The sequence below is a fragment of the Hipposideros armiger genome, unplaced genomic scaffold (assembly GCF_001890085.2).
Source record: "Hipposideros armiger isolate ML-2016 unplaced genomic scaffold, ASM189008v1 scaffold_202, whole genome shotgun sequence".
NCBI classification, from domain to species: Eukaryota; Metazoa; Chordata; class Mammalia; order Chiroptera; family Hipposideridae; genus Hipposideros; species Hipposideros armiger.
Genome location: NW_017731552.1, coordinates 2127535 through 2140471, shown reverse-complemented (window position 1 = coordinate 2140471; position 12937 = coordinate 2127535). Strand labels below are relative to the sequence as shown.

General features: G+C 45.6%; 1 protein-coding gene across 2 annotated transcripts in view; it reads right to left on the bottom strand.

The window, feature by feature from the left end:
* SAFB (scaffold attachment factor B) overlaps nucleotides 1–12937 on the bottom strand; it is a 38107-nt gene that overhangs the window by 12069 nt on the left and 13101 nt on the right. For both annotated transcript variants that reach the window (XM_019653364.1, XM_019653365.1), the window contains exons 3-12: nucleotides 11922–11986; nucleotides 11632–11835; nucleotides 9464–9526; nucleotides 5851–5878; nucleotides 4400–4910; nucleotides 3930–3979; nucleotides 3012–3106; nucleotides 1131–1280; nucleotides 966–1048; nucleotides 493–632 (exon numbers count right to left, since the gene is read on the bottom strand). In XM_019653364.1, the coding sequence (XP_019508909.1) occupies nucleotides 493–632; nucleotides 966–1048; nucleotides 1131–1280; nucleotides 3012–3106; nucleotides 3930–3979; nucleotides 4400–4910; nucleotides 5851–5878; nucleotides 9464–9526; nucleotides 11632–11835; nucleotides 11922–11986 (1389 nt within the window). The remainder of the gene's footprint in view (nucleotides 1–492; nucleotides 633–965; nucleotides 1049–1130; nucleotides 1281–3011; nucleotides 3107–3929; nucleotides 3980–4399; nucleotides 4911–5850; nucleotides 5879–9463; nucleotides 9527–11631; nucleotides 11836–11921; nucleotides 11987–12937) is intronic.

Here is a 12937-nt window from a genome sequence, read left to right as displayed (position 1 = left end):
AAGATGCTGAACAACAGCTCAACCTGGAGCTGGGCTGCCTTGAGTCGCTAGCGACGGCGTAGGCTGCAGCCCCTGTGGCAGTGGGTTGCCATGGGCTACCGTGTGTAGCCAGCAGCCAGTGTAAGCAGCCAGCAGCCGCAGTGAGCGGCCGTCCAGAAGCCGGCGACTGATCTGCCTCGCCCAGGAAGAGCGCAATGATGGTGCCAACTTGGGCCAGTGAAGCAACGTCCTCCACAACTAGACTGAAGAACAAAAGGACAGCAACTTGTCTGTTCCCCTTCCCCCAATTCCCCAATAAAAATCTTTAAAAAAAAAAAGAAAGAAAAATAAGTGTAAGGTAAGAAACAAGAAACACCCAAATGAGAAAACAGTACTCAACTCCATCGAAAATAAATCTAGCTTGTGTTGCCAACTGATCACAGCAAACCCACTAACCACACTAGCCGGGAGCAGAGCCCAGGGTGAGATCCCACGTAGCAATCTGTCAGCTACCTGATTTTGTGGCTCGAGAGCGCTCCGAGGGGCCAGGTTTCTGATCATCTTGATCTTTACTTTTTTCTCCACTTCCATCTTCACCCTTTTTAGCATCATCTTTTCTGTCACCTTTGTCTTCCCTCTTAAGGTTTGCAGATCTAGCAATGAGACCCCAGGACACAGAAGCGTTAGATATTTAGGGAAACCAACCAGCCACGACTGGACCCTTGCAATGAGCACCAAGTGCCAAGGAGGAGGCTGCCTCCGTTGGCATCAACAGGACAACAGAACAAGGAGCCCATCCTGCTCTTTCCAGGTGCCCCTGGAGTAAGGAAATCACCTCTAACTACTGAAACCTCCTCCTGACAAATGGGAAAACCAAAGGGGATGAGGGGCCTCGTGTTCCTCCCTATCTGTGGAGAACTTGGAGATGGAAAATAAAGAAAAGGATCACCTTGGCCACAGTTCACCCAGGGAAGAGAAATATCTACCTGTCACTGGTGCCGGACTTCTCTTTCTTCCCTTCACCTTCTCTTTTGTCAGAGGTTTTCTTCCCAGCAGGTTCATTTTTCGCCTGAAAAATAGAAGCGAGTGGAAGTATTACCTTATAATATTTCTTCAAATGGCCACAGCCCTGGAAGACAAGGGCCGCTTACTTTTTCCACTGAGATCATCTTTCCATGGAGCTCTGTCTTGTGCAGGTGGTTAATACATTTTGTGGCCTCTTCTGCTGTGGACATTGTCACAAAGCCGTAGCAGCGAGCTCCAGGACTTCGGGCATTTGTCACAACCTTGGCACCCACCACCTTGAAGGAAAGCACAGATATAGGTCTCAGACGCGAAGCCCCCATCTTCCACCCCCACTGCTCGAGGCGTGCAGGGCATTAAGGTGCAGGCTGCTTTTCTCTGATATACCCCATGTCCTGGCCCCTGGCCCCCTCTCTGGGATGAGGACACAAGGGGAAACCCTGTCAACCAGGTGCCCGAAAAGCTGTGTGACTGGGGAGGATGATGCTATTGTTTCGTAGCTACTCCAAAGGCCCCCTCCACTCCTGGCTGTCCCTTAGGGAACCAGGATGGCGATCATTGTAGAGGAGCAGAGAAAAGAGAAACGAAAGGCAGACTTCAGCCATCACTTCTTTAACATCGCCTTAAACTTGTGAAGAATTTACTCTGAATATAGTCGTGGATGTGGCAGTAAAGTAGGAAGACACATCCAGAGATGGTCATCGACCTAAGGACAGGTTTGTAAAGAGCGCTCTGGAAGGAAGCATCCATCTGACTACTAAGAACAACAAACTCACCAAGGTGTTTCAGGCAGATAGGCACGTCCTCACGTGCTGTGTAACCCCCCACGACCCGAGCAAGCTGAGGTCAGGCACCAGGCTCAGGAGGCGCCCCACGGGAGCCAGGGCTCATCCTCATTGTCCCACATGGAGTCTTAGCCCAAAGGAAGGTTTCAGAATGGTCTGGTCCTGTACTCAAGCCACACGAGGCCTGCAATGCATCCAAGACCCCATAGGCTTCAGGGTGCCATTTCCCTGCTGAGAGCACCCACCGGCTGAGGGCCACAGGGGAGTCAGGAAAGAGCACACATCGTTTACAGAGGCCCAGAGAGTCGCCAGTTATTTCTATCACCGCGGCATGTTTAAGTTTCATCTTGTTTAGCTCTTGGACATCAATAACCAAGGTAAACACCGTTGGTTTTCTCTGTTATAATTTGCTAAAGCCTTAATATGAACAAGGGCTTGTGCCAAGTGCCACTTTGGCTTGTTCTCAAAAGCTGACTCGGAGAGACAAGGAGCCCTGGAGGTGGTTTATTTGGGAGGTGGGTACAGGAGGAATAGGGAGGAAGGGGAAGGTGAGAAAAAGAAGGGAGGAAGGCCAGCACAGGAGCCCTAACGAACAAGGAACTACAGCGGGCACTTGGGAGGGGAGGCTGGTGCATCACACACCTGTCCATCAATGCCACCCTCATGGGCTGAGCAGTGAGGAAGGAAAGAGGCAGGTGCTACAGAACCACCCCGGCTGCAGGTGAAAGCAGGTGGGTTGAGGGCCCCCAGGTATAGAGATGCAGTTCCCATAGGGGAAGGAACACCTTCCAGCCCTGACCACACAACTGTGAGTGGCAGAGGTGGAACCTGCTGTGAGTCAGACTCCAACGGTCCTGTCAGTAACCTGCCTACAGCCTCGCTCTTGCTCTCCTGTAATCACCGTCTCACTGAAGTGCTGACAAAACCTCCCTGCCCTGCCCTTTGCTATGACACCTGGAGCCCTTCCTGGGTTTAAGTCCTGCAGCCATAAAAATGGATTCCGGAAATCCTACAAAAGCTAAGTGGTAGCTTGGGGGCAGGGAGAGAAAAAATGCAAAGTAGAAGGGGGCTGTTGCAGCTTCCACAGGCCATGAGCTAATGTGAGCTCAAAGAAAAGCAAGGTGTCATTCAAGTAGTCACAGAGAGGGGCCAGTGATCTGCACATAAAGGCCACACTACTTTGGCCTGAAGACAACTCCTGCTCCAGAAAACCCCTGGTCTTACCTTCCCATATTTGCTGAAAAGATTCTTCAAATCTGTAGCTCTGGTGGTAGAAGAAAGTCCACTAACCCAGAAATTTCTACCACAACTGCTACGACCTATTGCAAAAGAAAGTTCTGGTCAAAAACACACCTGCCACAATATCCTGAATCTTAAAGATAAAAGTCACTCCGCACCACTTTCCCCATTTGTCCCAGATGCCAGCATCACCCAAAACCAGCTGGGTACAGTGGGCCTGGCCCGCTGTCCTCACACATCTGCCTAAAATGCACACCAAGCCCAACAGGACCTCCAGCAATGCCACTTACAACAGCGAGTCATGGGCTGTTAGGACCATTGAAGGCTCCCTAAGAAAGGTACGAAATGGCACCACACAACCCAGTTAAGTGGCTTTTGAACATTAAATAGCTGATAACCGTGTCACACTACTTCAGGGCTTCTCTTTCTGGTGCCATATTCCTTTGCACCTATCCTGATTTTTATTCTTTTTAGAACACTGATTAAGAAGGAATCTGGACCAGTAAAATTTCTATTCAATCAGTGATTGTAATAAAGGGCTAAGGTGTTGATAAAGCTGAAATGCCAGGTAGCCCCAAGGTATCTGACACCAGAACATCTTTCCATTTTAAGTGTCATTGAGGCTAAGGAATCTGCAAATAAGAGGGTCAGTCAGGAAGGACAAGCTCAAAGCGCCCTTGCAAAAGCAAGTGTCTGCAACACATCCATGCACCAACCCTGGGAACTGGCTTGTTCCCTACAACCCAGAACCCGCACAGTGAAGAGCTGAGAAGAAAGTCTCCTCGGAAGACACACAAGCAAATCTGGGTAAGAAATGCAGTATGCAATAAACCAAAAGCAAATACCCGGCCATTGCTGAGGCCACACATGCTGCAAGGGACCAGTGACGCTGCGGGGACCTACCCTTGTCCTCTTTGGAAAGCCTTTTTGTATCCGAGTCATCTTCGACAGAACTAGAGAGAAAATGTAATGTCACTCCAGGAGGAAGCAGCAGACAGGAAACAAACTCAAAATTATAAAATACGTGCTGAGGTTGCATACCTACCCGAAATTTAGTTCTCAAAAAATGATACCCCGACAAACTTGTATTGGAAATCTGACCTAACCATAAGATTTCAGACCCACAGGAGTTAATTAATTCTGCTGGGCTAAAGATAATTAGGAAGAATTAAAGAAAACAACCATGAAAGGTTGAGAAAAGAAAAAAGATTATGTAATCAGTTTAAAATAAAAGAGAAATAAAACAATCTTTAGAAGTAAGCTACAATTTCGTCAGTCTGGCTGGCCAATTGCAGAAAAAACAGCTTATGTGTGTCATTAAACGACCAATGAAAAGGAGATAGCGTCTGGTCTAAAACTGAGAAAAAACAAACCTCATTTTCTGATCAGCGCCCTCACTGGCTGAGGACTCTTTAGGAGCCGGAGGGACTTCATTACAAGCTTCAAAAGCAAACTTCTTCACGTCTTCTTTGCTATCTCTGGGGTCTGGGCTTGAGGCTTCCAGGGGCGCTTCCGTGACCTCCTCGCTAGAGGCTTCTGCGCGCTCTGACGCTTTACTACTCTGCTCAACTGGCTCCTCTAGCCCTACAGGCTCACAGTCCGTCCTCTCGTCACCGCCTGTCTGCTCCACGGGCTCCCTTTTCACTACCGCTAACAGGGTGTCTGCCTTGCTCCACTGAGCTTGTGCCGTTGACTCGCTGGCCAAATCTAAATCACCCTCCTCCGGATGGCCGCTGCCAAAAAGGTCCTCTTCCTCCGCAAGCTTTCTGTCTGGCCCCACGCTACTTGTATCCTGTGCAAATGGCTGCTCCAGCTCGGAACCTTCTTCTTTTACTGGCTCAGATTTACAAGTTTCCCCCAAAATGTCGAGTATTTTCTCATTTTCTACGGATTTAACAGGAATAGAATGGCACAAGGTTTAATTACCAGGGAAATACAGCAATCACAAATGCGGAACTGGCACGGCTGCCACACTAACACGAAGAGAACTGCTAGCTACACAGAGATTGGAAAACCCGCGGGTACACACGTTACACTGGTTACACTACCTGCACTCCAACCGACTGCTAGAGCAAGCCGCTATGCTACATGGAAGAGAAAAGCATCCCAGAGATTTAACCCCCAAAACCTTCTGGCTGATTCTTGACAGTCTTCATTCTGTCGTCGTTTATATATGACTCTTCCAAATTTAGCTTCCAAAGTCCAAGTTGCTTAACTGAATGTATCACCATTCACTGAACAGCTCAATTTCCAAATTTCTTTGAATTTCTTTTAATAGAACAGTCCAACATGAAAACCAGAATCTCTTCCATCGGTGCTCTGAGATATTTGCAGTCCAGAAAGTGAACAGTGTTTGTTTGGAATTCTCATGAAGAAACTCTTTCCTCTTCTGGAATCCAGTTATGTCTCAATGTTTTAAAATTTATCTCCCTATCGCTACCTGCACTGCCTGAATTAAAAACCACAAAGTTAAGGTACTGCCCAATATCACAAGATCTGTTTTGTGGGGTGCAAAGGTATGAGCTCTTGAGAGGCATGCAAGCTCTTTCTATATACATTTAAGTGCCATTCATAATTAAAAAGGCATGAGATCGGTTCATCTCACTGATACATTTTTGCAAAATGAGAAGTTAGCCACTTTCACAGATCTGGTGATATGGCTGGGTTTCCAATCTCTATGATCCTGGTATGTTCTGGATCGTAAACCTTTAGAACAATGTATACTACAGTAAGGTAACTTTTTAAATTTAAGAATTCAATTTAGAGAAGGTGGAAAACTAGAATGGTTCAAACCCCCGATGGTAAATTTTTCATTGAACAGTACCTGGCTCCAAGGATGGCTCTTCAATTTCCTGCAAAAAAACAAACAAACATAAATAAGATTGTGCCAGATGGGTGAAATCTAGTTTATTTATACCCAAAACTAAAACTAAAAAGGAAAATTTTAAAACAGACTAGGAAACTCACAAATTCAACAGGTGGAGAACCTGCTCGTTCAGGAAAAAGCCCACAGAGCTGGCATTCCAGCTCCTTCCTTTGGGCCCCCAGCCCCACATTCCAGGTTACTATCAAGGGGCCCAGTACCCAGTTTCCATTTTTTGCTCGTCTCTCTAGGGCCTGGCAACATTATCATTTTGCATGGTGATCAACTGATCACATGCTTGTCTGTCACTCTAGGCTGAATGCTTAAATGCGGGGAGAGTGGTTTTTCATTTTTCTACTTTCAGTGTGTAACAGAATGCCTGACACACATCAGACACTGAATTAATGTAGCATTGGTTTCTGAACAGTCACAAGACTGAGGGAACACAAGGACCAGGTTGTTGGACCCTGTTCTTATCTCACATGGTCATACCCCTCCCTCCCACCCCGGTAACTTGAGGGCTCTTCAGGATAACACATCCCTCCTACAACGAAGGTCACCACTGGGCCAACTAATTCCAGGGAAGCCCGGTCAATTCAGACCACTGCTAGCCCTTACCTACAGTAGCCTCTGGTTTACTATTCCCATCCCCATCTGTCCGCACTTTGCCACCACGGTGCGCACACGTCCACATGTCCCTTTGTGGCCTAAAGCCTTCAGCAATGGCCCCTCATGTCACTTACCTCCCCGGCAGGCCCACCTGTCCCGTCCCCAGCCCCAGCCCCAGCCCCAGCCAAGTCCTACACATTTAGCCCAGGGCCATCTGCTCAGAGAAAGGCTTCCCCGAATGGCTCCAGAGGCTGTCCCACTAATGAAGGGCCTTTCTCTCAATACGTGGTCCCCAGCCGGGCCCGATGTGCCTTCTGCACAAGGTACAATATATTATTCTAGAATTCCAGCCAATACTAATGAGCACTGACTAGGTTCCAGGCACAAATTTACCGTATTTTGCCACGTATGATGCACACTTTTTGCCTAAATTTGTAAAGGAAAAATAAGGATGCACATTATTCATGGGTAGTACTAATTCCATATCTATAGTAATATTTTTAATTCTCATGAGTTAATGCTTATGAATTAAAGTGTAACTCTAAAAATCAATAATGATATCTGTATGCAAAATAATACCCTGGAATATAATTGGTTTTGTTGAACTTATGACGAACTTGCAACGATGAAGAGTTCTTAGCTTTCTATGATGAGTAAATACCGTAAATCTGTTACCAGTACATAAAATTTCTTGTGATACCATAATGTTAAAAAATAAACACTAAAATTCCTTTATAATAACAAAAACAAGTATCTAAATGTAAACAAATAAAAATTTTAATTAAAAAACTAAAACAAAAGCTTTTTTTCCCTTAAAGTTTGGGCCAAAAACGTGGGTGCACATTATACACGGAAGTGCATTATATACGGCAAAATACGGTAAGCACTTTATGTATACATATATTAATCAGACAGCCCTAGCAGGTTGGTACTATTAGTATCATCCCTCTCTTCAGATTAGGAGACTGGCACAGGGTGGTTGACAAACTTGCTGAAGAACACACAGCAGAGCACAGGCTGTGTGACTGGGAGTCTGTGCATCAGTCTAGGCCTCTTCCCAATGATGTTTACAGGCATCCTTCACATTTGGAAGACGGGCCCTGTGAGGATGGAGACCAGCCTTTCTTCTCATTTATGTCTGGAGCCACACCGACGCGTCACAGGTACTTAACATATACCCCTTACATGGAAGTGGATGGTTTGCACCTTCCACTGGGGCTTGACCTGCCATTCTAGGGAGTCTTAGGAAATTGTTCCCTTTCCCCGTAGTTTCATTTATTTGTAACAAATTTTTTTATGACATATCCCACTCTGGGAATTAAGACTCTACAAATGAAACAAAGGATCATTCCAGGCAGAACAATTCTCTCAACTTTTTCCAGAGAAAAACGAATACATTCCTGTTTGTCTCTGGTAGGGGTTATATGTTTTCTATTTTAACTTGAGAGTCTGACCTAAGAAGACAGTCAGTGAACGACCAGACCTGGCTCCTCCTCTCTTTTCAGAGGCAGGAATGGGTTGTGTTACTTCGCAGCTGGAGAGAGACATCAACCCTCAAGTGAGCTGTGTTCCATCAACTGTTTTTGAGGTTTGCACCTTCCTTGAGGCTGGGGTTCTGGCTCGATAATAACCAACCTTGCCCTGCCTGGCAGAAGCAAATGGAGATCTTGTCTGAAAAGTGATTTCTAGTGAAGCAGCATAGGTGACATTACTTAAAATAATAATAATAATGATAAAGTTAAAAAACAAAACAAGAACTAGCCTATATTTCTTTCTTTTTTTTTTGGGTGTACAGGCTGCTTTATTGGTGGCAGTTAGTACAAGTCAATAAATATTGATCCTCAAAGAAGAACTCAAGTTATTTATCAGCTTACTGGTCCATAGAGAACGGAATGAAATTGAACCAGCTAATTGCTGGGAGGATGAACTGAAGTCAATCCTGCTTCTTGGGAAGTGATGCCATAGCCAGCTGATATATGGCATATGCAGTTCCACCAACTGTAAGAACCATCGTAGCTCTATACAGGAGGGCATCAGCTATCCCACCCTTTAGATGCACTGGAATTCCATTATCCTCCTGAAAAAGCTTTTGTTTCTCTGGAACTTTATTTTCAATCTGCCTGCATGAAGCAATGCTTATGGTCCCCCGGGAAATCTGACGAAGAGCCAACAGATTCCGCAGCATCTTGACTCAGTTACTGCCCACCAACGGCGACAACTGAACACTGGGGAATGAATATCGCCACACCTAGCCCATATTTCTTTTCCTCACAAAACTTTCTATTGAAAATTAGACAGCTACCCAAGTAAGTTTATTCCTACAATGTACATCTATGTAGGCTGGCAGAAAAATGAAAAGTAAACTCAACACCCAAATTTACGCAAATCATACCTGAAAGTTAGCCTGAAAGAAAGAACATTTCATTTGTCCTCATTTAAGATTTAATATTTACACAGATGGTAATGAAACAGCCAAGTAATCAAAAGAAATCTGTGCATTTTCTGTAAGAAAAACTTCCCAAAAGGCAGAACCAGAAGCCCTGGATTCCACCTGTTCCAGCTGTGATGTCTGTGCTCTGTCCACCCCACACCCCTGCATCCAAGTCTGGACCCCATCAAATCTGTCCTTGAGAGGGGGCGCCCTTCCTTGCTGTCTCACTTAACACTCTTTCTGCAAAGAATGCCATCCAGAATGGGTATGACAAATCAACAAGAACGTCCCCAAATATGCCCTCTCAGCAGCAAGGAAGCCAGTGATTGGAGGGGAAGCCAAGATGACGAGTCCTTTGCAATATGCGCGTTGTAATTGGGGAATGGGGAGCAAAACCCACTCTAGAGATACTGACCAAGTAGGCACACCTTGCAATAACTTTTACTTGGGAGTGCCACACAATGCCTGCAGTGGTTTCCAGAAACTGTAGCCTAACTTTTGATACTAAAATTACGAAGATATACAACAATTTACCTGTAATATAGTGAAGTCAGGTGATGAAGTATCTAAATTGTTTATAGTTTCTCTGTCCTCTACCTGTAAAATAAATGGAGAATAGTTTATTACATGAATAACAAGGTAACATAATGGTATATCTTTTCATTGGAAAAGTTAATAGCCATGAAAAATCACTTGTGACAAAATTCTAAACACAGTGCAGGAATCAAAACAGCATGACAGTATGGTTCCACTGGGGGTGTTAGAACGTATCCCCATGGATAAGGGGGGACTACTGTAGTACATAGACTCTCTAAATAGATCAGAGCACCAGGTTTGGGGGCTGCTCTTCTAGGAACAATGTTCAGAATCACACTTTGGAGTGGATTCTTGGGTTTTGGGGGCCGCCACTATTTCCCCAAGCCTGGATACTAATGATGCTAGGACTGGTGCCCCTGAGGTGGCTACTGCCCAAAACGGAATGGCATCTCTGAGAACCCAGCATTAGCAACTTCCAAATCGGACTGTGGGGACAGGAGCACAGGACTGACAAAACTTAGATGACCCATTAACTTTTCTGTATACCCAGCAAATTCATCCTCATGGAAGTAAAATAGCCTAATAAATTAATGGCACCAAGACAATATGATGTGTGAGTTAAGTATATGGACTCTGGAATCAGGCTGGTCTTAATTTCTTTTTAAAGATTTTTTTTTTTTTTAATTGGGGAATTGGAGGATGAGAATAGCACTGGGGAATTGGGGGAAGGGGAACAGACAAGTTGCTGTCCTTTTGTACTTCAGTCTAGTTGTGGAGGACGTTGCTTCACTGGCCCAAGTTGGCACCATCATTGCGCTCTTCCCGGGTGAGGCAGATCAGTAGCCAGCTTCTGGACGGCCGCTCACTGCGGCTGCTGGCCGCTCACACTGGCTGCTGGCTACACACGGTAGCCCATGGCAACCCACTGCAGCAATGGCTGCAGCCTACGCCGTCGCCGGCGACTCATGGCAACCCAGCTCCAGGTTGAGCTGTTGTTCAGCATCTTAGCTGTAAAGGGCAGCGTCACTTGCCCTCATATATGGGATCTGAACCAGGGCCCTCTGGCCTCCCAAGCCAGCTCTTAACCAATGCGCCACTCGGCCAGCCCTGGTCTTAATTCTTATGTTCTTATGAGCTGTGTATTGCCTGGAGATATTTCTTTACCTCTTTACTCCCCAATTTCTTCAACTGGAAAATGGGCATAATGGCATCTATGTGTCATATTGTTGTTAAAAAGATTAAAGGACATAATGCCTAATGCCTGGCAGATAGAGTTCAATAAATACCCATTATTGTAAGTGTATTTTAATTTTATTTGTTTCTAACATAAAAAAATTGAGGCTTTAAAAATAATGTCAAATCTTAGTATCAGGTTTACTATTAGGATGGTACCGATCAGTTCTTAATAGGAAAAAAACAACTTTCAACTTCTTTCTATTTCAGTATTTTCAAGGCATCCAAGTCATAACACCACAGACCAACATTCTATACTAGGAAGGTCTTGAATAATGTCCCTGAAATGTTTAATGCTGCATTATGCAAATGGATAGCATATGCTACTGTAGCTCACAAGACACCACTTTTCAATGAAGCAAAGTGTTTCTAGAATCATCTGAATTTTACACGTGAACAGATCAGCCATTATCCTGCTGAATTGGCCCTAAAAAAACTTAACTCCAAATATAAAACTGCTTGGGGCCAGCCAAGTAGCTCAGTTGGTTAAGAGTGCAGGCTCTGAGCAACAGGGTCACCGGTTCGATTCCCACATAGGCCAATGAGCTGCGCCTGAGCTGAGCTGCCGACAGGTGGTAGGATCGCTCAGCTGGTGAAAGCACGTGCTCCTAACAACAAGGTTTCCAGTTTGACTCCCGCATGGGATGGTGGGCTATGCCCACTGGCAACTAAGATTGAACACGGCGCCTTGAGCTGAGTGGCCGTGAGCTGCTGACGGGCGGCCAGAATGGCGACTGGACTTGGAGCTGAGCTGGCTGTGCCCTCCACAACTAGGACTGAAGGACAAAACCTTGGCTGTTCCCCTTCCCCAATTCCCTAAGAAAATCTTAAAAAATAAAATGAATAAATAAAACGTCTCATCTGTTCTGCTATTCGAGGAATTGATACATTTGATACATTCAGCGTACATTCTAGAAGCTGTGAGTACCTACAGCATGTTCGGGAAGCTGCTCAGGAAGCTCCTTCATTTCTGCTTCCAGCTCTCTGCTATCGGACAGGGACTCCGGGAGGTTATCAGCATCGTCGTCTTCCACACAATCTGCAACGCTTCCATTATCGATTTCTGCTTCGTCCAGCACGCTGATGTCCATCATGTCAATGTCCTGTAAGTTCTCCAGACTGGTTTCAACATCCTCCTGTGACAAAACAAAACACAACCATCAACGGATGGACAGACATGGGTCCACCCACCGAGCAGATCCACAGGCAAGGCTACACATACCTGTCCATCCCCAGAATTTTCCTCCAGCCCGTTATCTTCCACGCCTTCTTCTTCTGGTTTACGTCCTGAAGAGAGAATTGTTCAGAACATGAGATCAATGACATCCATTTTCCAGAGGCGAAGCTTTTCCGTTTCTGGGCCCGCAGCACTACAGAGGGTCACCTAAACACTCAGGGCACTTCCCAGCTTAGGAAAGCCCTGTGTGATCCAGGACCAGTTAAGGCCGCTCTGCACAGAGGCAGCCCCCTCCCACCTCCCACAGCAGAGGTTCTAGAAATGGGTTCTTAGTAAGGCGGAGGCAGACCAGACCTTTCTTAGGCCTGGCCTTCTAGCAAGTGGTTTTGATTGTAGGGAGAATAGTACCTTATACAAATATGCAGCTTTTTAGTGAAGAAATATGGTGCATGTTTTCCCACAGAAACAATAACATAAATCAAAACATAAATAAGCAAAGAGAAAAAAGCGATTCATTACGCCCTATCCACTGAGCCATCTGGGCGGAAACTCAAGGTGTCAGAGTTCAGTCTTAGTTGTGGGTGGGCATAGCCCACTATCGAACAGGTAATCTTGTTGTTACACCAGCTGAGCCATCCTGCCACCTGTTGGCAGCTCAGCGTCAGCTCAGCTCGGGCACAGCATCACTGGCCACGTGGGAATCGATCCGGCAGCCCTGTTGCTCAAAGCTCGCGCTCTTAAGCCAACTCTTAACCAACTGAGCCACTTGGCCAGCCCCTGTCCTCATTTTATATTTGCATATCGTACACACAACACACATTTTCTCCCAGTTCTTCACCAATCTTTTAGTTTTACTTATGGGTTTTGGGTAAAATTCACTTTCATGTAGCCTAAGCTATTAATGAGTTTTTAAAGCCCTTCTCTAAACTAAGACTACATAAATATTCACCCATATTTAGTTCTTTTCTTGTTTTTATATTTCACACTTGACTCTCAGTTCTGTATGGAGTGAGACTATTTTCCAAATGGCTGTCTGTTCTGGAAACTGACTTCCCCACACC